The 27,576-nt window shown below is 37.9% G+C and overlaps 1 protein-coding gene and 1 long non-coding RNA gene across 2 annotated transcripts; both read left to right on the forward strand.

Annotated features, from left to right (window-relative positions):
• Window positions 1–10,583: 10,583 nt before the first annotated feature.
• On the forward strand, window positions 10,584–11,411 carry LOC133828893 (oleosin H2-like). Its single transcript, XM_062258953.1, has one exon. It carries the CDS (start codon window positions 10,716–10,718, stop codon window positions 11,226–11,228), a length of 513 nt encoding a protein of 170 aa, XP_062114937.1. The 5' UTR covers window positions 10,584–10,715; the 3' UTR covers window positions 11,229–11,411.
• A 566-nt stretch (window positions 11,412–11,977) lies between these two features.
• LOC133828894 (uncharacterized) lies at window positions 11,978–13,776 on the forward strand. Its single transcript, XR_009891365.1, has 3 exons — window positions 11,978–12,110; window positions 12,704–12,778; window positions 13,337–13,776. It is a non-coding gene; the product is annotated as an uncharacterized LOC133828894 (long non-coding RNA).
• The last annotated feature ends 13,800 nt before the right edge of the window (window positions 13,777–27,576 follow it).

Genomic DNA, 27,576 nt, shown 5'->3' on the forward strand with positions numbered 1-27,576 from the left:
TCAAACTGCTAGGACCAATGTCGCTACGTTGTAGGAGATAAATGCTTCCATGGAGGCGGAGAAGACTGCCATTGAGTACAGGTCCATAGACCGCGCCCTTTACAACATATGGAGGCAGGATCCCAATTTTGATTTCTCTTCTTTTGGTGAGCATGTCATCGCTCGAGCGTCCATGTGGAACGCCCATGGAAGGAGGCCCTGAAGTAGTCATTTCATAACTTTCATTAGCTAGCCCACCATGGGTGTACGCTCTTTTTTTTTACTCTATAATATCATTATCACTACTACTTTTCTTTTGTAACTCTTGCACTACCTTCAAAACTTTCTTTTTCAATGTATATATACATGTGTTGCTATTTATCTCTTATTCTACTGCATTCGAGGCCCTTTTAAGCCTATATGATGGGGTTTGGTTGGCTCCCCTCTTCTATCTACCAGGCTGGAGGTCCTTTGGAGCCCATGTAAAAGGGTTCACTGGGACCTCTTTTGGTGCCTCTTGATTACTCCTATAAGGATATTTTGACCCCTTGGGTCCTAGCTATCCTTTTATATATTCTTGCACGCGCTTATTGTTTTTTGCGAGAAGCGTCCTTCTCGTCGTTATTCATAGTACTATTTTTGCAAGGGTCTCTTTTGGGACCCTTTTTGGCTAGACAGCTTGGTGGCCGCTCTAGACTTATTATTGGCGTTACCATATATTTTTTTTTTGTAAGTCCCTATGGCCTCCTTGATGTTCACAAGGGTAGCTAATCTTTGTGATCCCAGAAGATGCCTTGTAAGGACTTCGCTTAAGGCCCTGATGTAGGGGGTCCCTCTGGGATCCCCCGTTAAAGGGTTCTTTTTAGGGTCATAGTCCCTTTTGAGTCCTCCTGATGGAGGGCCCCTCTTTAGGGTCCTCCTGATAGGGGGTCGTTTTTAGGGTCCTCCTGATAGAGGGCCCTTTTTAGGAGCATGGTCCCTTGTTAGAAGGTCCTTTTTAGGAACCTCCTTTTTAGGAGGGCAAGGGGTGTTTTTTAGGATCCTCCATTAGAGGGTCCTTTTTAGGAGCCTCTTTTTTAGGAGGGCAAGGGGTCCTTTTTAGGATCCTCCGTTAGAGGGTCCTTTTTAGGAGCCTTTTTTTTTTTATAAGGTTCCCCCTGCTAACTATATGTTTTTGCCTCCTGCCCTGCCCCCCAAGTGTTTGGCGGAATTTATTTCGGCAGGCACTTTGGCTGATGCTCGCGCAGCGAAGAAAAATATCACAGGAAGTTGCAAACTGTGTTCATTCATAGCATGCGGTTTACAGCCAACTTTGTAAATAAAAGGGGTTACATCTAATTAGGAGGTTACCTAGGTAGCCTCTTTGATTCTTACTTACTTAAGCTAAAACAACAAGGAACAAACTAAACATAAGTTCTTTTTGCACTGAGTGCCAAAGCCTTGCTGGTAGCACTTCTTGAAAGGCTCCGTAACCCGTGGGTCTAATCTTGTGTGGATCTAACTTGTACAGGTCGCTCCTTCATACACAACCATTGTCATCGGTATAGATGGTTTGGTGGATGCGCGGAGGGACATGTTATAGCATTCCCTCGCTTCCTTCTACTCCCATTTCACGCATGCTACTCCCCCGGGGGTTGGGAATTTCATAGCTAGGTGATACATAGAAGTTATCGCCTTCAATTCTCTCAGAGAGGGTCTCCCTAATACCGCATTGAAGGCTGAGGTGCAATCCACCACGACAAAGTTAGCCATTACGGTGGTTTCCCTAGGTTTCTCCCCCATGGTGAGGGCTAATTCGATTGCCCCCAGGGGTTGCATCGAATCTCCCGTAAACCCATACAAAGTCGTAGTGTAAGGCTTTAGGTGACGGAGGCTCAATCCCATCTTTTCCAGCACCGGTCGATACAAGATGTCCACAGAACTCCCGTTATCCACCAAGACCCAATGTACCCTCATGTTAGCAAGCTAGGCAGTTAGCACCAAGGGGTCATTATGAGGGAAATGCACCCCCTGCGCATCTTCTTCAGTGAAAGTTATTGAGTCATTCTCGCCCTTGAAGCTCTTCGGGGGGCGTTGCTCCAAACTTAAAATGCAAGGTGGTGGACTTCGTCGGGCCTCCTTGGCGTACTTGTCTCGCCCCTTCCTTGAATCACCTCTGAATCCTAGACCTCCAAAGATGGTCCTGACCTCTCCTTGCACTTCTGGGGCCACCTCTCGCGCCCGCGGTGGGGACACTCCTTCTTTTGGCCTCAGGTTATCCTTGCGCACATACCTGCCCAAATGTCCTCTGCAGATGAGTTCCTCAATTTTCACCTTCAAATGGTTACACTTCGCGGTGGTGTGGCCAATATCCTTTTGATATTGGCAATACTTGCTGGGGTCTCTTTTAGATCGATCTTTTTTTATTGGCGGGGGCCTTATGAAAGGGACCTGGTTTTCGTTCGTAATGAAAATATCCTCCCTCGCGTGGGTGAGGTCAGTGTAAAAGGTGTAGGGGCTCTGTGTGCGCTCATCAGAGCGTTGGTGCTTCCGGGGTCGATCATCCCTCGTCCCCTCATAAGCCCCCTTCTTCTTTGCACCGCTTTGGTTATCCCAGACTGAAGGTTTTGGGGGCGATGGGCCTTTTCCAGCTTTGAGGTTCTTGTGACCATCCTCCACGCGAATGTACTTTTGTGCTCGCTCGTAGAAATCATCCAAGTCTGTGACCTCTCTCTTGAGCATGTTATCCCATAACTTGCTCCCTGGGCGTACTCCTGCCGTGATGGCCATCTTCAGCTCTCGGCAGGTCAGGCTTCCTACCTTAGCTGACTCCATGTTGAACTTGTGGATATAGCTCTTCAGACTCTCGTTTTCTCCCTGCTTCACATTGGCGAGGCTGGTGCCTGGCATCGTGTAGTCTCGCACAGCGTGGTGCTGCTGGAGGAATTCATCTGAAAGTTGTTGCCAAGATCGGATGCACCCCGGTCTAAGCCTCTTGAACCATTTGTATGCATGTCCTTTTAATGTGACAGCGAAGCAATGACATCTCGCCCCGCTGCCAATTCCCCTCAGCTTCATCAGGTCGTTAAATGTATCTAGATGATATTTTGGATCTGTGCTTCCTTCGTAGGGGGTCATGTGGGGCTCTTTAAAGTTGGCAGGGAGCCTGATGGCCTGGATCTTCCTGACGAAGGGTGACTCATGGTCGAACTCCTCCTCAAAAAATTTTCCTCCTGAGGTGATGACGATCTTGCTTCGCAGGCTCCTCATTTCTGCGTCCAAGTCCTGCCTTCTCTTGCTTAGGGAGTGCCTTAAAGGGGATGGGTTAGGATCACCCTCTCCTTTGCCCTCCCGAGGTGCCATAGGGGGCGTGGTCCCTTTACCAGCGCTCTTTTTATTGAGCTCCTCCCGTAAATCAGAGGGTGCTCTCTTAGAGGTGACCTTGTCCTCTTTGCGAGGGGCAGTGTTGGTCCTTGGCTCTGGCTTCTGGGCTTGCTTCGGTGGTTCAGGATGTTCGCGTCGCTTCGCTCGGGGGGTGTTATTGGTAGAGTGTCGGGTCCTCCCATCATCTACTGGTACGGTGGTCTTTACCCCCTCCCGACCTTTCTCCTTCCTCTTAGGCAAGGTCACGCTTGACCTACCCTGCAATAGGCCATTCAGCACCTCTTGTATGTTTTCCAGGGTGGTCTCCAACCTTTGGTTCTTACGGTGGAGATCATGTATTTCTTCCTCATAGAATCGAGATTTCGAACTCGAGCTCACAGACTAGACCCGGGGATGCTTATCACGCCTACGGGTAGAGGGGCCCGGGTCCTGCCGGCCGGAGTTCGGTACCTGTGGTGATTTAGGGAGAGGGAACTCATTAGCGTTTTCCGGTGATGCTATTGGAGGACTCTCTCCAGGTGGAGCGGCCGGTGACGAGGCCTCTCTATCACCTTCGTGAACCTCAGGGTCCCTTGGGGGCTCCACGTCTCTGGGTGGAGGAGGGTCCTTCATGGAGGCCTTCAGCTGGACTCTGGTAAGGTGGACCTCCACCTCCTGTGACTCCCTGAGTCGCTTTGAACGTCTTGGCATTTCTTATTGCCGAAAGTAATGGTAGGACAGTAGCTTGGAACTTACGTTCCCACAGACGGTGCCAAACTGTTGACGGTAAGAACTCATCAACTAAGTTAAGTTGGAAAAAATTATAAAGTAAATATTATCAATAAGAAAGCCTTAGAAATTTAAGTAATAACTCAAGAACACTAGCAGAACAACAATGGAGAAATCAGTATTTCATTCATTCTCAAGAACTGGCTACAGTAAATTTTCCCACCCCCTTCCATGTGGGAGAGGGGTTCTTTTTATAGTAGGCTCTAATGGCCTTGGGTACATGGTGGTCCAGGAGACCAAGTGGTACGTAAGTACTCTGTCAGGAGAGTGGTTTCAGAGGTTGTGGTCTTGCATCCAGTACAAGGGCAGTTGTCAGGAGGATGTCTCCACTACTTGTCCGTACCCATGTCAGAGGAGTGATGACAGACATAGTGGCGCAGGTGGTAGTGGTGTAGACTTTGACTCCTGGCCATAGACGTACAGGCCATAACCCTTATCTCAGCATTCCCACTACTCCATTGGTACGGGTGTCCCTACTCGACATACAGGGTCTTAAAGGCCGTACCCAGTACTAGATCGTACAAGTATGTTCCATTCAACTCGTACCGGAGCCTCTAAGCATTGGGGTCTCAAGGCATAGGGAATGGGACACTTGGTCCATGCAGGGGTTGTGGCGTGAGGTGGTGCTCTCGGGTCCTTGGTGCGAAATGCCTGAAGCACCCCGAGGCCACCCACGGACATAGGTGATAGGCACGTGGCCTCGCCGGATGTCTAAGTGTGGGAGGCGAGATGTCTCCCTCGCAAGCCTCCTTCACGAGGCCTCTTAAGAAGATGATGGCCCGAAGGGCCTCACGGGGGCGCACGCGCAAGGGCCTCGTGTGGCCTCTCGCATGGGCACCGCTGACGGCCTCGCGAGAGGAAGAAGGCCTGAGGGCCTCGCGTGGGTGCCAGCCTCTGTTGCCCTAGCATGGCTTCGCGCAGGGGCGCGCCTAACAGGCCTCACGGGGGCGCGTGCGCAAGGGCCTCGTGTGACCTTGCGCATGGGCGCCGCTGACGGCCTCGCGAGAGGTAGAAGGCTCGAGGGCCTCGCGTGGGTGCCAGCCTCCGTCGGCCTAGCAAGGCTTCGCGCAGGGGCGCGCTTAATAGGCCTCACGAGGGCGCGCACGCAAGGGCCTCGCGTGGCCTCGCGCATGGGCGCCGCTGACACCCTCGCGAGAGGTAGAAGGCTCGAGGGCCTCGCGTGAACGCAAGCACCCGATGGCCTCGCGCATGGGCGTGCCTAGCGGCCTCGCGAGAGAGTGGTGGGCATAGGATCTAACAAAGGCGTTGGCGCATGGGGGTCCAAGCGCGTGCTTTGGATTTTTTACATGCATGATATTTTGAGCATCAACAGGAAAATTTACCATTTTGCCCTCGGAGACGTTTTGGTACCCCGAGCCTTGAGGTAACCCTTTAGACTTAAGTCAAATAAAACAAAAAGGGGAAATATTTAGAAGCTATAGAAACCTACTTACTCTCTCTTCTTTCAGCTAAGGATAGTTTTATCTCTTCCTTCCTCATTCACTCTCTAAGATAAACACAAGGAAAACTAAGGGAATCAACTTGAAGGTCTAGGGCAATTCAGCTGTGATATTCTAGGAGCTTGAAGCTTAAGGCTTAAGGATCAACTACAAGGATTGAATTCAGCAAGGTAAGCTTTAATTGTTGGGATTATGTTGAGAATTGTTACTGGTTTCCTAGAATATGCATGCTAGTTGAGTTTGATATGTTCTTGAGTATTTTAGTTGGGTTTTGGAGCAGATTTTGATGGGATTTTAGTGTTGATATTGAGCTGGTATGTATGTGTTGAGTATCTGGGTTTGATAGGTGAGTTTTGGGGTGAATTAGCTCGAGGAAAGGTGTGGAAAAATGGTGGAAAATATGGGTTCGATGGTGAGAGTCGCGGCCCGTGTGGGGGTTAGTGTGGTGCTAGCCTCTATTTTGAGGCTAGCCGCGGCTCTTGAGGGTGGGGCCGCGGCCCTTAGTGCCAATTTGCACTTTTAAGGGTGTTTAGGCTTGGGAATTCAGTGGTTAAGGCTCGTGGTGGATTTTATCACCCGGGTTGATAGAATTCAAGGTCCCAGAGGATAGGGTTGTGGCTCGAAGTTATTCATTGGATTAGAACTTGATGACTAGACATTGTTAATGTGTTGTGACTAGTGTTTCGGCGAGGCTCACGTTGGAGGACTGTGCTCGAGGCATCGGTGCTCAGAAAGCTCGGAACTCAAGTAAGAGAACCCTTGTTCCCATGGAGCTTGTGTGCAGGGCTGAGCCCAGTGTGTTTGAATGGATTGATATGCAGGGCTGAACCCAATGTGTTTGCATGAATTGATATGCAGGGCTGAGCCCAGTGCGTTTGAATGGTTTGATATGCAGGGTTGAGCCCAATATGTTAGAACTGCGGAGTGTAGCCCTTTATCTGATTATGCTAGAATTCTATACTTGCTTGTTATGCTATGTATATTATGATGTGAATGGTCGACTTGAGCCGGTAACGGTGTGGACCGAGAACGGCGAAGGGCCGGGAACGGCACTGGGCACATTGAGTGCAAGCCCGAGAATGGCAAGGGGCCGGGAGCAGCGTTCAGCACGTGGAGTGCGAGTTGCCAGGGCGAGTCCCTAGAAGGATACCTGGGATATCCTCACGGCGTGGTCCGCGAACCCAGGGCTTGGTAAACGCCTGGGACGACTAGGTCGTATGTGTTTAGCCAATTGGTGGCCTATTTATAAGCGTCATATATGTGTTGCATATGTTATTTGTGTGTGGGTTCTCTTGCTAGGCTTCGGCTCACAGATGCTCTGTGGTGCAGGTAAGGGTAAAGAGAAGATGAACCAACCATGGGTATAGCAGGCGTGGGGCGGCGTGTACATGTTTGGCCAACCTGGCTGCCACGGCCAGAGGATTTTTGGGAGATGCTTGTAGATAAACTCTGATTTTGTCGTCTAGTCGACTTGGTTTAGTTAATATGTTGTAAGCATTTCTAAACTGTATTTTGGGATCCCAAGTGTAAACCTTTTATGATTTTCTATGGAAATTACTATTTCTAAGTTTTTCCTCTGCTTATATCTTAATTACACTGTTTGACCTAAAACCTCTATTAGCGAGATGAAAGCACGTTTTTAAACTCACTTAGTAATGGCTCTAAGGAAGCAGGGCGTTACATATGATGTTGGCCTAATGTGCACAAGTGCTGCTGCATGTAAAATGGCATGTCCCCAAGCTGAACTGGGGAGTTTTGTTCTCATAAGTAGTGGTCTAGCAATTAACTAGAGGCGTTTAATTAATGATTATGCTAAGCCATTTTATTTATGTACATGAGCAACAGGATGTTCAACTTGTATCCCTGTTGACATACAATAATCACCAAAAGCTTGTAGTCAATTCACCACCATTATCTAGATGAATAGTATTTATTACATAGTCTGTAAATTGTGCTCGTAATCGAATTATTTGGGGAAGCAATCTTGCAAATGGCACATTACGAGTATATAATAAACAAACATGTGACCATCTGATTGATGCATCTAATAATACCATAAAATATCTAAATGGTCCACATGGTGGGCTAATAGGCCCAAATAGGTCACCCTGAATTCATTCAAGAAATCTAGGAGATTCAATCCCAATTTTTACTGGTGTTGGCTTAATAATTAATTTTTCTTGAGAACAAGCAACACATGAGAACTCATTTGATAAGAGAATCTTCTAGTTCTTCAATGGATGACCATGTGAGTTCTCTATAATTCTACGCATCATGATTGAACTGGGATGACCTAACCAATCATGCCAAACAAGGAAATATTATTTTAGATCTGTGAACTTCTGGTTCTCTGTAACATGTGCCTCTATTGCACCTATTCGTGTAACGTATAAACCTGAGGAAAAAGCAGGTAGTTTTTCTAAGTTACAATTTTTTCCTGAAGCAATAGATGTAATACATAGATACTCAATATTATTTTCATCTATTGTCTCAATATGATATCCACTATGACGTATATCTTTAAAACTCAATAGATTTCTTTTTGATTTGGCAGATAATAAAGCATCATCTATGATAAAAAAATTTAATCCAGGCATTAATATAATGGCTCTTCCAGAACCTTCAATTAAATTTGCAGTGCCTGATATTGTATTAACATTTTCCTCCATTCTTGTTAACATTTAAAAATATTTATTGCTTCTAAGTATTATATGAGTTGTTGTGTTGTCCGCTAAACATATATATTCACCATCATTCTTAGAATCAAGTAAGGGATGAGAAATGTCCATTTCTTTATTAACAAAAAAAAAAATACATAATAAGTTCTAAATAGAAATACTTAAACATAAGTCCATAAAATTAACATACCAAACTGAAGTACTTAAAAACAAAATAAATAACGAACAAATATGTCAAACATGACCAAATAAAATAACTCTAATTATGGACTTTCTCATCACCAGTAAAAATATTCATATTGCCATTGATGGGATCATAAACAAAAAAATAAGCAACATCCAAGTTTGTAAAATCCAATGATTCATTGAGGAGGTCATCATCTTGATAGGAAAAGTTTGCTTCTATATTTTTCTCATTCTCCTTCAAAGATGCATGATAAAGACCAACAAGATGTTTGGACGTACGACAAGTACGTGACCAATGTCCTTTCATACCGCACCTAAAACATAAGTTTTCAGAAGTTTGTTGATTCTTATTTTGTGGACTCTTTCCCTTATGTTCATTGCTTGTGGTTTTCAGCGAAGTAGAGGAGTTGTTATTATAACCACCACGTTGCCAAATATTACTTCGACCCTTACTATGTTTGTGTCCACATCCACGACTATGACTATGGCTTTGATTATGGTCATGACCACGACCACAACCATGACCACTATTGTCGGATGTTATAGCATTCACTTCAGGGAATGGGGCAGACCCAGTTGAGCGAGATAGTACATGATTTTTCATCAAAAGTTAATTATTTTTTTATGCTACTAGAAGACACGAAATCAATTATGAGTACTTTTAAAACCCCATCCTCTATATTGCTGCTGCAGGAGCACATTTGAGACAAGAAAAGTAGAATATGTTTTTCTAACATATCATTTCGAGTAATCTTTTCTCTGAACAATTTTAATTTAGAAGTAATTTTAAATATTGCAGAGTTATACTCACTTATTGATTTAAAATCTTGCAACCTCTGGTGCAACCATTCATATTGAACATTTGGCAGTATGACAGTTTTTTGGTGGTCATATCTTTCTTTCCAATTTTGCTGGAGAATAAGAGGATCTCTTATCGTCAGATATTCAGATTTTAACCCTTCATGGAGATGGCGGCGAAGAAAAATCATAGCCTTGGCCTTATTTTGACTTGATGCTTCGTTTTTATCTTTGATGGTGCCTCCTAGACCCTTAGCATCCAAGTGAATTTCAGCATCAAGAATCCATGATACGTAATTTCTTCCAGAAATATCAAGTGGCACAAAGTCGAGTTTTGTGAGATTTACCATGGAGAAAACTATCATAGAATAATATTCAAAGTATTAGAAAAATAACCATTTGAGAAATTACATTGCAAACACTATTAAGAAATAAAGTGATAAGTGTGATGTACCAAATAATTTTTTATTGACTAATAAAATTAAATTTCTAATAGCATGAAAGAAAAATAAGTGAACTAAAAAAGTATAAGTAATATTAACATTAATTTAAAATATAACATATATATAAGTTTACATATATATTAACACAAATAATTTTAATAAGATAATAAAATTCTAATAAGTTAACGTGTAATAAGGTGACAACATGACTAGTAATTGTACAAATAAATCATAATTATTAAAAGAATAATAATAAACATAATTATGAAAGAAATAATAATAATGTGTACTAAATCATATAAGCATAATTATTAAGGAAATAATAATAATAATAATAAATATTAAAATAAACTTAACATTGACATATACATATTATTATTCCTACATAAAAAATTTAATAGACATATTTATAATTAAAATAATTGCTTAAAATTATTTCGGTCAGAGGAGGATATATATATAGTGTATCGTGACTTCGAAACAATTTAAGAATTTTAGTAAATAATTTTTACCTTGGTTAGAGACTCGTGCTGATAACATATTATGAAACTATTGAGAATAAACTAAAATATAAAAGCAGAGAAAGAGATAAATAAAAAGTAATGCAAAAAAAAAAAAAAAGTGAAATCTTGTGTTTTATTTGAATAGAGAATATGTTTTCAAAAAATCTGATAAGTATTCTGAATATAATTAATACTAATGTTTTAGTTTGAGTAATTTAATAATTAACATCCTTGTATATAATATTTATAACAAAATCATATATTTGTAGCCAGCCATGCGAATTCTATAAAATAATAAAAACAATAATAGTACGTGCAAAAAAAATTTACACTAAAAATTAATAATATTAATTCTTAAAAATACCAGTATTATTTCAGAAACAAATCTTCGCATGCAGTCCACGTAGACGTCTGAAAGTACAGGTGTCTCGACCACGTGCCACCTGTCCACACCATCCTCTACTTTAACCTCATTGCATTCTTTCATCTCCACCGCCACAACACCAGCCACTCTCTCTCCTTTCTCTAGCTTCGTCAATGGCGGACTACCAGAGAACACAATACGGCCAACAGCAGCAACAACCCCAAAGCGATGCCACGAAAAGCATCCTCCCCGAAGGTGGTCCCTCAGCTCAGCAAATTCTCACCGTCGTCACCCTCGTCCCCCTCGGCGGAATCCTCCTGCTCCTAGCCGGACTCACATTAGCCGGAACTCTCCTCGGCGTAGCCATCTCAACGCCGGTGTTCGTCATCTTCAGCCCGGTTTTAGTCCCCGCAGCCTTCGTCATTGCCGCCGCGGTAACTGGATTCTTGACATCCGGTGCCTTCGGTATCACGGGCCTCTCGTCACTGTCTTGGCTTGCCAATTACCTTCGCCGGATTAGGATGATGCCTTCTTCAGGGCCGCTGCCGGAGGCGGCGGAGTATGCTAGACGGCGCGTGCAGGAGTCGGCGGGGTATGTGGGCCAGAAAACGAAGGAGGCTGGGCAAGCGATACAGAGTAAGGCCCAAGAAAGTGGTGGGCGAGCCCAGGAGGGGACAAAAACATAAAGGAGCCCACTAGATGCTTATATTTGACCTTTCTGTCTCGGTTTTTCTTTTCCAAGTTAATTTTATTTATGTTTTCTGAGTTTGTTTTAAATTAAGTAATAGTTTGAGTTGTAAGTTGTAACCTTGTATATGTAATAAAAGCATCTTTTAAAATAAATGTGAGGGAATGTGAATGTTGTTATCTTTCTAGCCTCTGTTAGCTTTGATTATGATTAATTTATTTGTTGAATTATTCTCCTTTTTATTTAGCATAGTCCAAAATCATTAATACCAGAGCAACAAAGTTGCTTAAAATGCCTCTAAAAGTTTTACTGTTTCATGTTTTGGTGCACATGTGCAAATATCATTATTCAAGTAATAATATGTGTGAGTTGACTTCGTAGGCGGTGAATCGTTTTGGTATTTTGAAGAGTTTTAATTGGGAGGTGGCTCCATTGTGAGAATAAATCACTACAACAAATTTGATATACAATGATTCCCTACAATATACATTAAAATGGTGGAAAACGTTGGAAATAGATTGAGAAGTGGCCAGGGGGACATCTAATGTCTCCCACTGGGAGACGTGGGACACGTGGCACGTCTCCCACTGGAAGACATTGAATATATAGAGGGGTACATCCAACATCTCCCACTGGGAGACGTGGGACACGTGGCACGTCTCCCACTGGGAGACATTAAATGTATAGAGGGGTACATCCAACGTCTCCCACTGGGAGACGTGGGACACGTGGCACGTGTCCCACGTCTCCCAGTGGGAGACGTTGGATGTCCCCCTGGCCATTTAATGAATTTTGGGTCTTCTTCTTCCTCATAACACCAAACAGAGAGAGCACACCAAACAGAGAGCACGAAAGGGGTTGCGATTTTAGGGTTTTCAAGGTTAGTTTTTTTTAATTTTTATGAATTTTAGTTAATTATTTTGATAAAAAATCATAGGTTTAGCATTAGGATGAGTAATATACATGATTTTGTGTTAGTTTTACATTTTTATGCATTTTTTTCTATACATTGTTAGATTTATTTGTTTTTCCATGGAGGTTTTTTATAGATTTAAGATTTCATAGTTTTTTTTAATTTAACCTATCACATTGTATATATTTCATTATAATATATATGTTCATGATTTTTTTTAATTTTTATCATTATTTATTTCGAAATTTAGATATATTTTTGTATGTATATTTAAACCTTTTTTTTTTTAAAATTCTAACTATTTTGTTATATATATATATAGTTATTATGTTAAAATAAATTTATTAAATAATTTTAAAAATATAAATATATAAAAAAATTTATGTTTTTGTTGATTATTGAGATTTTAGGTTATGAAATTTTTTATTGATTTTTTGTTTAGGTTATAATTAGTGGCTCATTGGAGTTTTTTTTTATTTGTATACCAATCAATTACTTATTAGGAATTTAGTGATATTTGTTTAGTAATGTTTAACATATTAATTAATTTAATATCGTAGGTTGTGATTTTGGTGGTGAGATTTTAGAGAGTACTTTGCATCAAAACTTCTATATCTATCAATCACACATTTGAGGTAATTAAGTTTCTAAAATTATAATAATAAGTTATATATTGCTAGATATTTAGTGATATTTTATTTATTATTTATTAATTTATTTAAATTGGTTTGTGGATTTAATAGCGAATTCGATTACTACTTGAAGTAATTTTGCTAGCTTTTGAATTATTAATTGCAAGAGGTAAATATATATTCTCTTACTTCTACTTTTAATATTATTAAACAAATGTTAGAAGAGTTTGAATATCTTAAATCTTCATCCATAGTGAAGTAGGTTCTGAGATTAAAATTGTGTGCTGCGGTGATAACGGAAGGTTGAGAACTTGTGTGTATTAGTGAAGTAGGTTCTGAGAAATTTGACTGTGTGCTGCGGAGCTATAAGGAAGAAACTTATTGTATGTTGTTTGAATTGTTTGTTTTGCTATTCACATGTAGATGGTTATGTCACTATTATAGGGGAAATGCTGCCCGATTTTATCTATGATAATAAACAATTAATTTTATGTAGGCATTCTATAAGGAAGAAACTTATTGTATGTTGTTTGAATTGTTTGTTTTGTTATTCACAAGCAGATGGTTAGGTCACTATTATAGGGGAAATGCTGCCCGATATTATTTAGGATAATAAACGATTAGTTGAGAACGGGCATTACTTGATTGAACATGCGAGTCCCGGGCATTACTTGAGAACGGTATTATTAATTAAAATTTACAAATTATTTTTGAAACTATAAATGTAATCAAATAATTAATTAATATATTTTACTTTATATTTCTTGCAGCTAACAAGCACATCATATACAGAGGCACAAATTGATGAGTTGCGACAAGAATGGGCGACATATATGTTGCCGATAATCCAAAGTTACCGACCTCGTTGATAGGTTTTTTTTTTAATTTTTTAACTCTTTCTTCATACACAATGCAATATTTGTTCATTTTGAATATTTCTAACAAATATTGTATTTCTTGTATATATCTAACAAATATATTTTTTTCTTTCAATTTAAATTAATATTATTTCAATTAAATTAATTTAAATTTAGATTAAAATAATTTCAATTTAAATTAATATTATTTCAATTTAATTAATTATTAAAATAATTTCAATTTAAATTAAAATAATTTCAATTTAAATTAATATTATTTCAATTTAAATTAATATTATCTCAATTTAATTAATTATTAAATCAAATTAAAATAATATTAATTATAAATTTATTTAATTTATTTTTTTTAAATGTGGGAGACTTTCAATGTCTCCCATTGGGAGACGTGGGAAGTGACTCACCTCTCCCAATGGGAGAGGTGGAAAGTCAACGTTTGACTTTCCACCTCTCCCAGTGGGAGACGTGGGAAGTGAGACGTGAGATATATACCTACAATGACCCTATCAACAACGTCTCACTAAGTGGGAGACATTGTAGACTTCCAATGTCTCCCAATTAAAGTCATAAAACCTCTATTTTGTTGTAGTGAATCAATAACTAAGGTCTGTTTGGTAAAATTTTTGATAAAATTTTTTATTTTGAATTTTTTAAACTCAGTGATAGAAATATAATTTTATTTTTCAAAAATAAAAATATGTTTAGTAATTATTTTTGTTTTTTTGTTTTTAAAAACAAAAAAAATTAATAAATGCGTTTGATAATTTTTATTTTTATTTTTTGTTTAACAAAAAGAAGAAAAAAGAATTTTAATTAAAATTTTTAAGAATAATAAATAAAAATAAAGTTACCAAACTTTAATTTTCAATTTTTTTAATTAATTAAACAAAAAACTATTTTTTTTAAGTATTAGTAAACAACACTTAAAAAAAAAAATTCTTTAAAAAAAAAAAAAAAAATTTATGAACTACCTATTTTTTTTTTACACTTTTACCTAATTTTGTTAGAAATTGACGCACTTTTTTGTAATATGGTGTAGAATGCCGATAGATTCTTTCCCTCATTCTCTTGTCAATGATCTCTCTCAGTCCATATCTATACAAGGTCAAAATAGTAACAACCCAAACTAACAGTTAACAACTTAGCTAAATTATGGCTTGGTGAGGATGTCAGCAAAGATTTAGCTATGAAGAAATATGTATTAGTTTGAGGCAACCTTTTTGAACTTTGTCACAAACTATATGGCAGTCAATGTAAATGGTACGTTCATAAAAAACTGGCTTCGGATTTGTGAATGGTTGCACTGTTGTCGCAGAATAGAAGGGATGGTTTGGTATGTTGAATGCCAAAGTCCATCAAGAGAGCAAGCAGCAAAAAAATCTCACAAGTTGCATTTGCATATTCAACTTCAACAGAAAAACTTGAAACAATGGTTTACTTTTTGGATTTTCATGAGATTAGGGAAGCACCTAAAAAAACACAATAGCCAATAGCAGACCTCCTTGTATCAAGTACCACCACTACAACAAAATAGGCATTTAATGACTATTTGGGGGAGACATTGTAGACATTTGATGTCTCCCCCTAGGGGAGACGTTGTTGCAGGGGCCATCTAAAGTGGCCCTATAACGTCTCCCATTGGGAGACGTCATAGGTTTTTGTATTTTTTAAAAAAAAAATTAAATAATTATTTTCAGTATATTAATTAATAGAATTAAATATATTATTATTTTTTAAATAGAATTAAATATATTAATTAAAAAATCTAAATTATATACAAATTTAAATTTTGAATTTTCATTAATAAAACCGAAATGTGTATATCTAATATGTTTTTGCTAGCTAAATATACAAAATTGTAATATTTGTTGTTTAACATACAAAATTAACAAATATTACACTAGCTAGCTAAACATATAGTAAGAAAGAAAAAGTAAAAGTAAATGACAAAAACCTAATATGTGGGACGATGACTTTGAATTATCGGTAGCATATGGTTCGCCCAGTGTTGTCGCATTTCATTAATCTGTGCTTGTATATATGGCATAGTGTTTAGCTACAAAAAATACAAAGTAAAATATATTAGTTAATCAATTATTTGATTATATATACTTTAATAATAAATAAATTGTTAACTTTGTATAAATTTATATACATACCTCTTTCTTCAAGTAACGTCCAGGTCGTGAATGTTCAATGTAATCCTTGAACATTCTCATCACATAATATCCACATGCCACATTGTCTGGTTGGTGCGGACACTAATATTTAAATAAAATATCAAGCAATTAATATAAAAAAATATCAGTAAAATTCAAATATAATTAAAGTCGTAGTTACTTACTTTCGGTTGCACAATTTCTATATTATTTGGAATCTCGGGAGGTTTTGGTAGACTGGTCAGAAAAAGGTTGAAAGCATTGACTATTACTGCCACAATTTCTTCACGGTTTTCCAGTTCTGAGTTCACCGGATCACAACAACAAACGTAATATGCATATTGGGCCAATATAATCAACATCCAATGATCACTGCACAAGAAAAACAATACTTGGTATAAGTCTCCAACGCAAATGTTATAAGGACTAAGTATCTGGCAGTAACAAATTTTTGAACTTACCCATGGTTCCAGGGGACAATCATAAGTTGCTCACTTGATCTTAATTGACGATAGCGCTTGAACAGACCTTGAACACGCTCTTCAAATGAACTTCCTTTAGTGGCTACAACATTAGGATTGACAAATAAAAACTTATTTTGGCGCCCTTGTTCTACCAAAAAATTGTATAACAACCTATTAAAAAAAGAGTAGTAGTCAAAAATATAATTTAGGAAATTTTTTGTTAAAATAAATCAAATAAGAAAGGTTAAGTAAAAAAATTGTGAGATACCTCATGTAGCAAACGAAAACTCCTTGTCCAATCTTTTCCATTCGAATAAATTGAAGTATATCCTCTTTGCATATGTAAAGACTTGAAATATCCTGACCGAATACATCCTCATCTATGCCTGGATTGACACAGTCATCGTCATTCCAACGAGATATAATATTGTATATCTGTTCCAAAGGATTGGTGTCTTGTGTCAGAGGATCACTCAAACGTTGTATTCTTTCTCGGGGTCGTTGTGTTGAAGGAGCAATTGGTCATTCTGATATGTTATTACTTCTAGAACAAGTCTGTAAAATAATATTAATAATTAGAAAATTTACAAACAAATTGAAATATATAATAACAAATATGATTATATAAACATGATACATCACCTATTCATGTATATCATCAGATACGATGACCAATTCCTTAGGCCATGATATAGGATGCCCAATAGCCTGAATGACTATGTACATATGTTGATCAGGTTTTGCATAAGGAAGAGGTGTCGCCAGCTTAATAGCGTCAGTAATCACCACTTGGTAGTTGTTACCCAACTCTTTGTCAATGAGCTTGCCTGATGCAACAATATTGGATAGCGAACCAATGGCTAACTGACAACTAGGTACCTGCACATTATAATAAGTAGCATTATGTATATATGTGTGTATGCATGTACATACATAGTCATTTTCAACTATCAAATTGAAATTACCTCAGTCACAAATGGTACTGGTAGTTCAGGCTGATAGTAAGATGGTGCTGGTGGGTCAGGAACATAGCAAGATGGCCTTGGAGGGTCGGGCACATAGTAAGATGGTGCTTGTGGGTCGGGCACATAGTAAGATGGTCCCGGTGGGGTTGGAACTATTGGTGGAACTCCAATATTAGATCCTGAACCACTCTGTTGGGCCATGAAAGATCTCAACATTTCCTCTTGTTTACAAAAACATTCTTCTAGACGCGCTTCTTGTTGAAGATGTCGTTCTTCTTGTTGACGAAGTCTTTCCTCAAACTCATTTCTCATTGCGCTAGCCGAAACCGTGTCTTTCGATTTCTCTTTCATTTTGGTAGGTTTTGGAGTATCCCAAAACAATGCGGGGGACACACCGTAACCTTTAGCCCGAACATGCCCTCGTGGCTCGGGGGTGCCCAATGCCCTCGCCAACACATCATCAGGGCCTTGGGGTTCCCATTAACCCTCCTCAATGAGTTTTCGATAATGAGCCTGTAAAATAAAAGTAATATATTTAAGTTAGTTATATTAAAATAAATAGATTATATAAGTTCAATATATATATGTATAAAAACTTACAATGTTTTTTTGAACCTCAGCTGCCTCTCCAATAAGTTCTCATTCTTTATTCTTCGGTCGACCCATCGTCCATAAATCAGCTCTATCAATATCAGATAATTGTTGCCCAGTCTGTTGTTGAAGCATCTCTTCCACACGCACGTAACCTCCTCTAGATAGGTTGTGGTTGTATTTGTTCATTCTTCGATATTCTTGCATTTGTAACCTCTTATCTTTCCACTCTGGTATTAATCTTGAGTTGACAAATTCTAACCATTGCTCATCTGTAATGATCTCCTCAAATCCAAATGGTTTCCTAGGGGGAAACTCATCTGGTCTTTTCTCTAAAGCATTAAAGATGTGCTTCCTTGTCGTGTCAGTCTTCCATTGTTTGAACATCTTTGCTGCGTCTTTCATTGTCTGCTTTTTGGAGCTATATTCCAACTGAAAAGTTTTCTGCAAGTTTGAAATAATAATCATATTAAATCACATATTTTAAAATCTTTAAGTAAAATAGAAGTAATTAAATCATACATTCATTAAATCCCATATATGAGTTTTGTTCTCCACTAGAACTTCGTTCCAGGAGTTACAGGTGATGGGCACAATAGTCCTCACCATAGAACCCAACGCTGAAGATCGATTACTTCTTGCGGTACCTATTACTTGACCATACTCATTGAACTTTACAGGTATAAGATTTCCTTGACTTCTATTCTTAATCAATTTATTCATCCATGTGCGTCCTCGCACATTTTTATCATCTGTAATCTCTGGCTCAGTGTCAGGATTTTGTTGAGGATTTTCCTCCTCATCACTATCACCAAAAGGATCTGACATCTGAAACATAAAAATCAATATGATAAGTTATATATATATAGAAAAAAAATGACAAACAAAAACATATCATAAACAAACCAAAATCATTTTTGCAATAATGGCAAACATAATTATATTATGCCTCACATCAGGTTATCAATCCATAAACCTTCACCATTATCACGTAAACAAACACCATCATCATCATCAATTTCATCATTACATATTGGTGAAGTGAATATGATTGATTCTTCTTCAATAGGTATATCATGTAAATCACCATCTTTGGTATTCCATTCTTTTGTTGGCGTTGTAAGCACAATTGACCATTGGTTGTCTGAAGGATCATTCACATAAAACACTTGTTTTGCTTGTGCAGCCATTATAAATCTGTCAGATTTGTGCCCTAGTCGATTTAGGTTTACTAATGTGAAACCAAAATCTTCATATATTATGCCACTGTCACTCTTCACCCAATCACAAAAGAAAACAGGTATTCGAGTTGTGATATAATCTAACTCCAAAATTTCTTTAATTACTCCATAGAAAGTCATATCACTTTGAACAAGATTTTTGTCTTTCGTACTGGATATTTGCATAGTTCTAGCGACAAGACTAACACCACTATTTTGTGTGGTTCTATTGGTATCACACTCCCTAGTATTGAATTGTGTACCATCGATTACATATGATGAAAACTTGATGACTCTATGAGAAGGGCCTCGAGAGATCCACTTAACAATGTCTGACACATTATTTGATGTGTTTTTCAATTCATTGACAACCTATTAAAAATAAAACTAGTCAAACAACATACATTACTATATAATAAAAATAAAATAAAAAAATCAACATAATATACCTTATTTTCTATCCAACTATTAAATGTACGATAATGTTCGTCTTGTAACCATTTGGAGTTCCTTGACTTTGATGGAAATTTTGTCTTGATCCAGTTAAAATATTCCCTTCAAAATTACATATGCTGTTAGTGAACTAATTTTGAAAGTTATCACATATTTACATTGCATATGCATTATATCTATGAAGATAAACTTACTTGATATAAGGCTGGATTTCATTAATATTTTGCAGTACTAGACGATGTGCTTCATCTAGTTCATCCTGACTCACTGCACAAACAACACTACCCCGACGACTCTGAATCTCAGCATTATTAACTTCATTTACCCCAATCCTCTGTACACCAGCCATGTATTCGGAACAAAATTCAACTGCCTCTTCAACAATATAACATTCCACAATGCACCCTTCTGGGCGACTTCTATTTCTCACATACCCCTTAAGAATCTTCATATATCGTTCAAATGGATACATCCATCATAAATAAACGGGACCACAAAATCTCAATTCTCTAACCAAGTGAACTGTAAGATGAATCATTATATCAAAAAGAGAAGGTGGGAAGTATTTCTCTAGCTCACACAAGACCTCAGCAATTTCATCATGTAACTTGGGTAACTTAATAGGATCAATCACCTTACAACACAATGACTTGAAAAATAAACATAACCTTGTGATAATCTCTCGAACTTTTTGAGGTAAGACAGAACGAATTGCCACTGGTAGCAAGTGTTGCATTAGAATATGACAATCATGAGATTTCATACCACTCAGAGTACAACTTTTCATGTCTACCAATGACCTTATATTTGATGAATAGCCATCTGGAACTTTTACATTAAATAGACAGGAACAAACTTCCTTCCTTTCATCTTTAGTGAGGGTGTAAGCAGCAGGAGGCAAGTATGTTCGTCTCTTATCTATTTTCGAAGTTAATCCTTCACGTATACCCATTGTAGCCAAGTCTTGTCTAGCCTTAATTCCGTCCTTAGTTTTCCCAGGAATATTCAACAAAGTTCCAATCAAACTATCACATACATTTTTCTCTATGTGCATAACATCTAAATTATGGCGTACAAGTAAGAATTGCCAATATTCAAGCTCGAAAAAAATAGATTTCTTTTTATAACAACTTTTGGGCTCTTCCACAACCTTAGCCTTCCCACGACCCTTCCGCTTTGTAGGTGTACGAACTTTAGGCTTACCTAACTTAAACATGATTTTAGACATCTTCTCAAGTACTTCACTCCCATTTAAAGGTTGAAGAGCCTCCTCAAACTCTTGTTTGTCGTTGAATGCCTTTTTCCAAGTTCGATATTTATGCGTACTAATCAAGAACTTCCTATGACCCATATAACATACTTTTCGGGAGTGTTTTAAGTATTCAGAACATGTTTTTTCTTCACAAACGGGACAAGCCTTATATCCTTTCACACTAAACCCGGATAAATTTCCATAAGCAGGAAAGTCATTGATAGTCCACAACAATACAGTTCTAAGATTAAATTCTTCTTGCCTGTATGCATCATAAACCTTAACCCCTTCATCCCACAAAGTTTTCAAATCATCGATAAGAGGCGACAAATATACGTCGATGTCATTGCCTGGTTGTTTAGGTCCCGATATCAAAAATGTCAACAAGGTAAATTTTCTCTTCAAGCACAACCATGGGGGTAGATTGTAAATGACAAGCATAATAGGCCAACAACTATACTTACTACTAAGAGAAGTGTGTGGATTAATCCCGTCAGTCGAAAGACCTAGACGAATATTATGAGATTCATTTCCAAAACAAGGCCACTTCAAATAAACCCTCTTCCAAGCTAGGGTGTCAGCTGGATGCCTTAATTTACCATCATTTATTCTCTCATTAGCATGCCACGATAAATTTTTAGCATGTTCAACATTTCTAAACAACCGGATGAAACGAGGAATAGGAGGAAGGTACCACAAGACCTTGGCGGGTACTCCTTCCTTGACATCCTCACCATTTCTTTTCTTTTGCCATCGTGACTCACCACAAGTAGGACACGTTTTTGCATCTGCAAAGTCATTCCGATATAACATGCAATCATTAGGACATGCATGAATTTTTTCATATTGCATGCCCAATGAGCATAATGTTTTCTTTGCTTCATAAAATGAAGTTGGCATTTCATTACACTCCGGCAACAAATCATTCAAAAAAAAAAAGTAGATCAGTCAACCCTTTATCACTCCAACCGTGTTTAGCTTTCAAATTGTACAACCTAAGGAGTGCGGATAACTTTGTAAATTTTTTACAACCGGGGTAAATCGGTTTCTCAGCATCACTAAGTAGTGTCTCAAACTTATCTGGGTCTACTCCAGATCCAGAATGTGCGTCATCAATCATATCATCTAATGCATCACAATTCTCCTCTACTATATTCCTCCTTACTTCATTGGGTCTACTTGGTGGAGTTGGCGCGATATGCATTCTCTCCCCATGCATATACCAAACCGTGTAACTTTTGTCGATTCCATTGAAAAATAAGTGTTGTTTGATCTTACTAAGATCCATTTTCCTTACATTTCCACACTTAATACATGGGCAACGAGTAAATTTTAGGTCTTTCACATTCTCCGAACAAAATCTTAAGAATAAATCGACCCCGTTTTTATATTCCACGGATAACCTATTCGCTCACATCCATTTTCTATCCATATCTTCTCCTATGTCTATGAAAAATTAAACAATAAAAACTACATAAGCATATGGCCGAGCGTATGAAAAATTGGGTAGCATTTCTTCTATATTAGTAACCTAGCCATCAGTCAATCTTATCAAATCCAATAAAATAAGCACAACGCAATTCAAATATAATAATAGAATACATAATTCTAGACAAAATCGGACAGCATTTCCCCTATAATATTGATCTAACCATCTGTTAACAACAAGTCAAACAATTCAAACAGCACACAATAAGTTTCTTTCTTATAGCTCCACAGCACACAAACAAATTTTCCAGAACCTACTTCACTAAAACACACAGTTCTCAACCTTCTGTTATCACCGCAACACACAATTTTAATCTCAGAACCTACTTCACTGTGGATGAATATTTAAGATATTCAAACTCCTCTAACAAAAATTTAATAATACTAAAACGAGAGATAAGATAATGTACGTACCTCTTGCAATTAATAGTCCTAGCTAGAAAATTTACTTCACTTTGCAATGCACTTTGCTATTAAATTCACAACCAACAAAATTGAATTAATTAATAAATAAGAAATTACTAAACAAATATCACTAAATAATTGGATTAACAATAATTTATTCTTGCAATTTTAGTAACTTAAAAACCTCAAATGTGTTATTGAAATAGAAATTTTGAGGCAAAAATCTCTCTAGTTAAAACCACAACCTACAAAATTAAATTGATTAATAAATAAAATATTACTAAATAAATAAAAAAAACATAATATATATAATCAACCTACTTCAATGATAATAAAATATTTAAAATATATTTATACAAATATATATAATTTTTTAATTAAATAATAATATAAATTAAAAAAATCATAAACATAAATATTTGAATTACTTATATCTATACATGCAATTTAGTATGTAAATTAAAATTAAATTATTTTCCTTATTTTAGATATATATATTAATACTTAATCAACCTAAAAAATTAATTAAAAAATCTACAATTTTCGGATTAAATAGTAAAAAAAATTAAAAAATAGTAAATAATGTGGTATAATATTAATATCACAATTCTTAATGTCAAATTTTCACTAAAATTATTTTCAAACTTTAAATAAATATTTCTAATATCCTAAAATTACCCAAAACAGCACTATACACAAATACCTAAAATCCCATCATTAACCCACTATATTTAAAGAAAATAAATAAAAAACATTATTCTGACTATTATACAGTAATTAAATCTTAAAAACATACCTAAAAGTAATTTTTGTTGATGAAAATCAACCAAAAACAGAAGCCAAAATCGCCCAAAATCGCCTGGAAATCGCCTCTTTCCGCCTCTGGTTCGTGTGCTCGGGGAAGAAGAAGAGGGAATAGGTTATATAAAAGGGAAGCCTCCAACGTCTCCCCTGGGAAGACGTGCACACTTCCAACGTCTCCCCTGGGAAGACGTCTGATGTGGCACGTCTTCCCAGGGGAGACGTTGGAAGTGTGCATGTCTTCCCATGGGAGACGTTGGAAGTGTACACGTCCTCCCTGGGGAGACGTTAGAAGCCTAAAATTGTCAGACTTATATATATTTAATAATTTTATTTCGATTTTTTAATTAATTATAAATAACGTCTCCCACTACTTTTAATGACTTACACACTTAGTCATAAACAATAACTTTTGATGACTTGCACACTTAGACTTTAAATATCCCTGATTACTTTTAATGTCTTACAAATTGCTGTAAGTCATCATAGAGAGTCATTAAAAGTGAAAATTGTTGTAGTACACAATCAGCATCAGAAATTTTTTTAAGTTGCAAGTCCTTAGTTGGGAAGTTGGTTTCAGCAAAGGCTTGTAAATGAGGCTTATTGTTGGAGTGAAAAAATAAGCCTTGGCTTGGTACACCTTTTAAGTATAGAAGTATTTGTTGAACCGCCTTTAATGAGGCATTCTTGGCAAGGACAAGTACTGGCTTAAACGATTAACGACGAAAGATATGTCAGGTCAAGTAATCGTTAAATAAATAAGTTTACCAATAAGACTTCTATAGGATGTTGGGTCATATATGGTTGAGATTGGTTAAATATAATGGTTAAGTTTCTTACACAATGTGGTGTAAAACACTTAATGGTTTTTCACTTATGTTGAAGCGAAAATACAAGTTTTTGTTGTAGGCATTAATAATTGACTATAATGAGGTATATAAGCTTATCCTAGAAAGTTTAGAATCATTTGGAGGTAATTAAGGGTGATTTTGGGCACCTTAGGCAGTGGGGAGGCAACATGTAGGAACCCAGGCGACGACATGTTGCCACATAGCTAAGAACCAATTCGAGACAAAGGACAGTTGACATGTCGCCTGTCTCAGGTTATAAGTTACATTTTTTTGGTTCCAAATTGATGTGTTTAAAAGCTCTAACCCTATTGGTTAGACTTAATGACGACACCTACACTATAAAATGGGTTCTTTAGAGTGGCAAAGAATTGGTCACACTTTTTTAACTCTCTCTCTCTCTCTAGCTCTCAAAGAACAAAAGTTTTCTCCAATAAATTAATGAAGAAAGTGCTTGTTCAATATCAATTCTCTTTCATACTAGAGAAAGTGTAACGTCCTACTAATCCATGATCGTTACATTGTGTGTTTGAAATAGTGTTTAACTCGTTAAACAAGTCATTTAGAGTTAAAATGTGTAATTAAACTAACTCAAGGATTAGGTTTTCAAAATTTTGGTTCAACCCTAGTTCCAACAAGTAATCTCGGTCGTGGAGGCCGAGCAAGCCGCATATGTACACTCCGCCCCTAAAGCTCTCCAACTCATGGTTGGTCCAACTTTTCTTTACCCTTACCTGCACCACATAGCACCCGTGAGTCAAGGCTCAACAAGAAAACAAAAACATGCTCATAAACAGTTATTCAACAAACTACAGATCATAAATAGCATTCTTAGTAGTTATAACCAATACTCATGCACACATTTAATCCATTTAAGCAGTCACAGAGCCACCCAGGCATCCGTCACATTATTCCATTTGGAAACGACTATAGAGTCGGTCAACCGTGAACTACACTCTATGTTCCAAGCGGCTATAGAGTCGTGCAAGCGTATATCACCCTTCTGGATTAGCCCAGCCATAACGGTCTGCGTTCCGCACGCTATTGTCGACCATGACTTATATGTCAAGCTTCTATATTGGCCCAACAATTACAGCCTACGTTCCGCACGCTAATTTCATATACGGTTGATAAGCTGAGCTTTTAAATTGGTCCAGACATTACGGCCTGCGTTTTGCACGCTAATGTCATCCACAACTTATAAATCGAGCATCTATAGTGGCTCAGCCATTAGGGCATGCGTTCCGCACGCTAATGTCGTCCACGACTTATAAGTTGAGCTAATCGAACATATATAACAAACAAGCATTCATCAATCAATACAAATATACACAGTGCACTAATTCATGTTTAATCAAACATATCATACATGGTTATAGCCATGTTCAATAACTGGGGCTCGAGCCCTAATCTCAGACCAGGTGCACTTTTCTTACCTCAAGTCCTAAGCACACGAATATAATGACCTTGAGTGAGATCATTTCCTATCGAGCCCAACAGTACACCCTAGTCACAACCATAATAAGGAATAACTATCAAGGAATGAACCAATAAAGGCTTCTAGACCAAGTCCTAGCCTCTGAAACCTTGAATTCTACTAAACCGGATAGTAGAACCATTCCCGAGCCCTTAGGCTTAGGTTCCTGCACCCAAAACCTCATTTTTGACTTTCCCAATATGAGCCGCGACGCCCCCCACTAAGGGCCACAGCACCTGTCTAGGCAAAGAGCGCGCCCAAATTTCCCCTGCTCTTGCGCCGCGGCGCCAAGGCGGTTCGAGGTACCCCCAGCCTCGCCTGTGTTCATGCGAGAACAGCGCCGCGACGCTATCCTGTGAACCCCAAAAAAATGATTCTTAGAATTCGTAACTCTCCCAAATCCACCTCAAAACACCATTTTAACCAAGATTGACCACAGAAATGGTCTCAGCAACATAGATACATACTAAACAACCTCTAACACTCAACCAAAACCCCAAAATTCTTCAAGGCACTCAAAATAAAAAAACTTAAAGACTTTAGGGATTGGATTTAGCTCAGAGAACTCGAATCCCCCACTATTCACTTAGCTTGACAGCTTCTAGACTCCCCCAAAACAACTTAAATTCCCACAAAACTTGCTTCCAAGCTTTGAAATTCAAGATGTTCCTTCAATGATTCAATGAACACTCACACAATGGAGAGAAATAGATGGAAACAAGAGAAAGGAGAGAGTTTGTGTTTTCCTTTTCTGAGATAATCAACTCAGCTGGGCATATAGCAATCTAATGGTCCAAAAGTGTAACGTCCCAAATTCTCTAATATGGCTTAGTGCCTTGCTTAGGGGTCAGGATGACAATAATTGGTTAATGTATAATTATGTGATATTATGCATGATTATGTGAGTCATATTATTATATAACATGATATGCATGTTTAGGTGTATTAAATATGCATGTGGGTCCGTTTCTTATCAGAAGGGGAATTTTAATAATTTGGCACGTTATGGGTATATTTGGCATATATGTGATTAATGTGTGAGACCACATTATTATGTGGATATATTTGGGTTACTCGGCATGAGGCGATCCTAGGGAGCAAGCTAGTGGAAAGTCACAACGGGATTAATACTTGACTCGGGGTGAGTCAAGGGGTATTTTGGGTATTTAGTACATTACTGGGATATTGGGTAATGGGAATGAATATTTGAGGATATATTTGGAGTTAGTGAGATCAGGAGGGAATTCTGGAAATTTTGACTATTTTACCCTCAGGGCATTTTTGGGACCCCAAGCCTTGGGTTTTACTTAAGGTTACTTGAGCTCGAAGTAACCTGACAGAAACAGATATACGTTCAAAACACTTTCTCTTTCCCTCTCTCTCTCTCTCTCTCTCTCTCTCTCTCTCTCTTTCTCCCGCTCTCCTTTCTACCGTTCGTTGCATTTTCAAAGGAAACTCGAGTTTTAGGACTTCGATTCAAGCAAGGTTAGAGTCGTATTGATTATAGGGGAGATTAGAAGATTGATAGCCGGAGGATTTAATTGGAAAATGACTCAATCAGAGGTAATCCAAGCTTTAAGTTTTGAGTTTTTGAGTTTTTCAGCTTTGATTGGATTCTATGTTTTGATGATTTTTTGAGTTGTTTGAAACATTGGTTTTGATGGTTTTGAGCCATTGAAATGATTGGGAACTTTGTTTTTGGGATTTGGATATGTTTGGATAGGTTTATGGAGGGTTTTGATATGAGAAAAATGGAGGAATTGGTTGTGTTCTAGGTCGGGTCGCGACCCTGTTCTTGGGCAC

The sequence above is a fragment of the Humulus lupulus genome, chromosome 4 (genome assembly GCF_963169125.1).
Source record: "Humulus lupulus chromosome 4, drHumLupu1.1, whole genome shotgun sequence".
Taxonomy (NCBI): Eukaryota; Viridiplantae; Streptophyta; class Magnoliopsida; order Rosales; family Cannabaceae; genus Humulus; species Humulus lupulus.

Coding starts and splice junctions, on each gene's coding strand:
- LOC133828893 (XM_062258953.1), top strand. CDS start 10,716: ATGGCGGACTACCAGAGAACACAATACGGCCAACAGCAGCAACAACCC.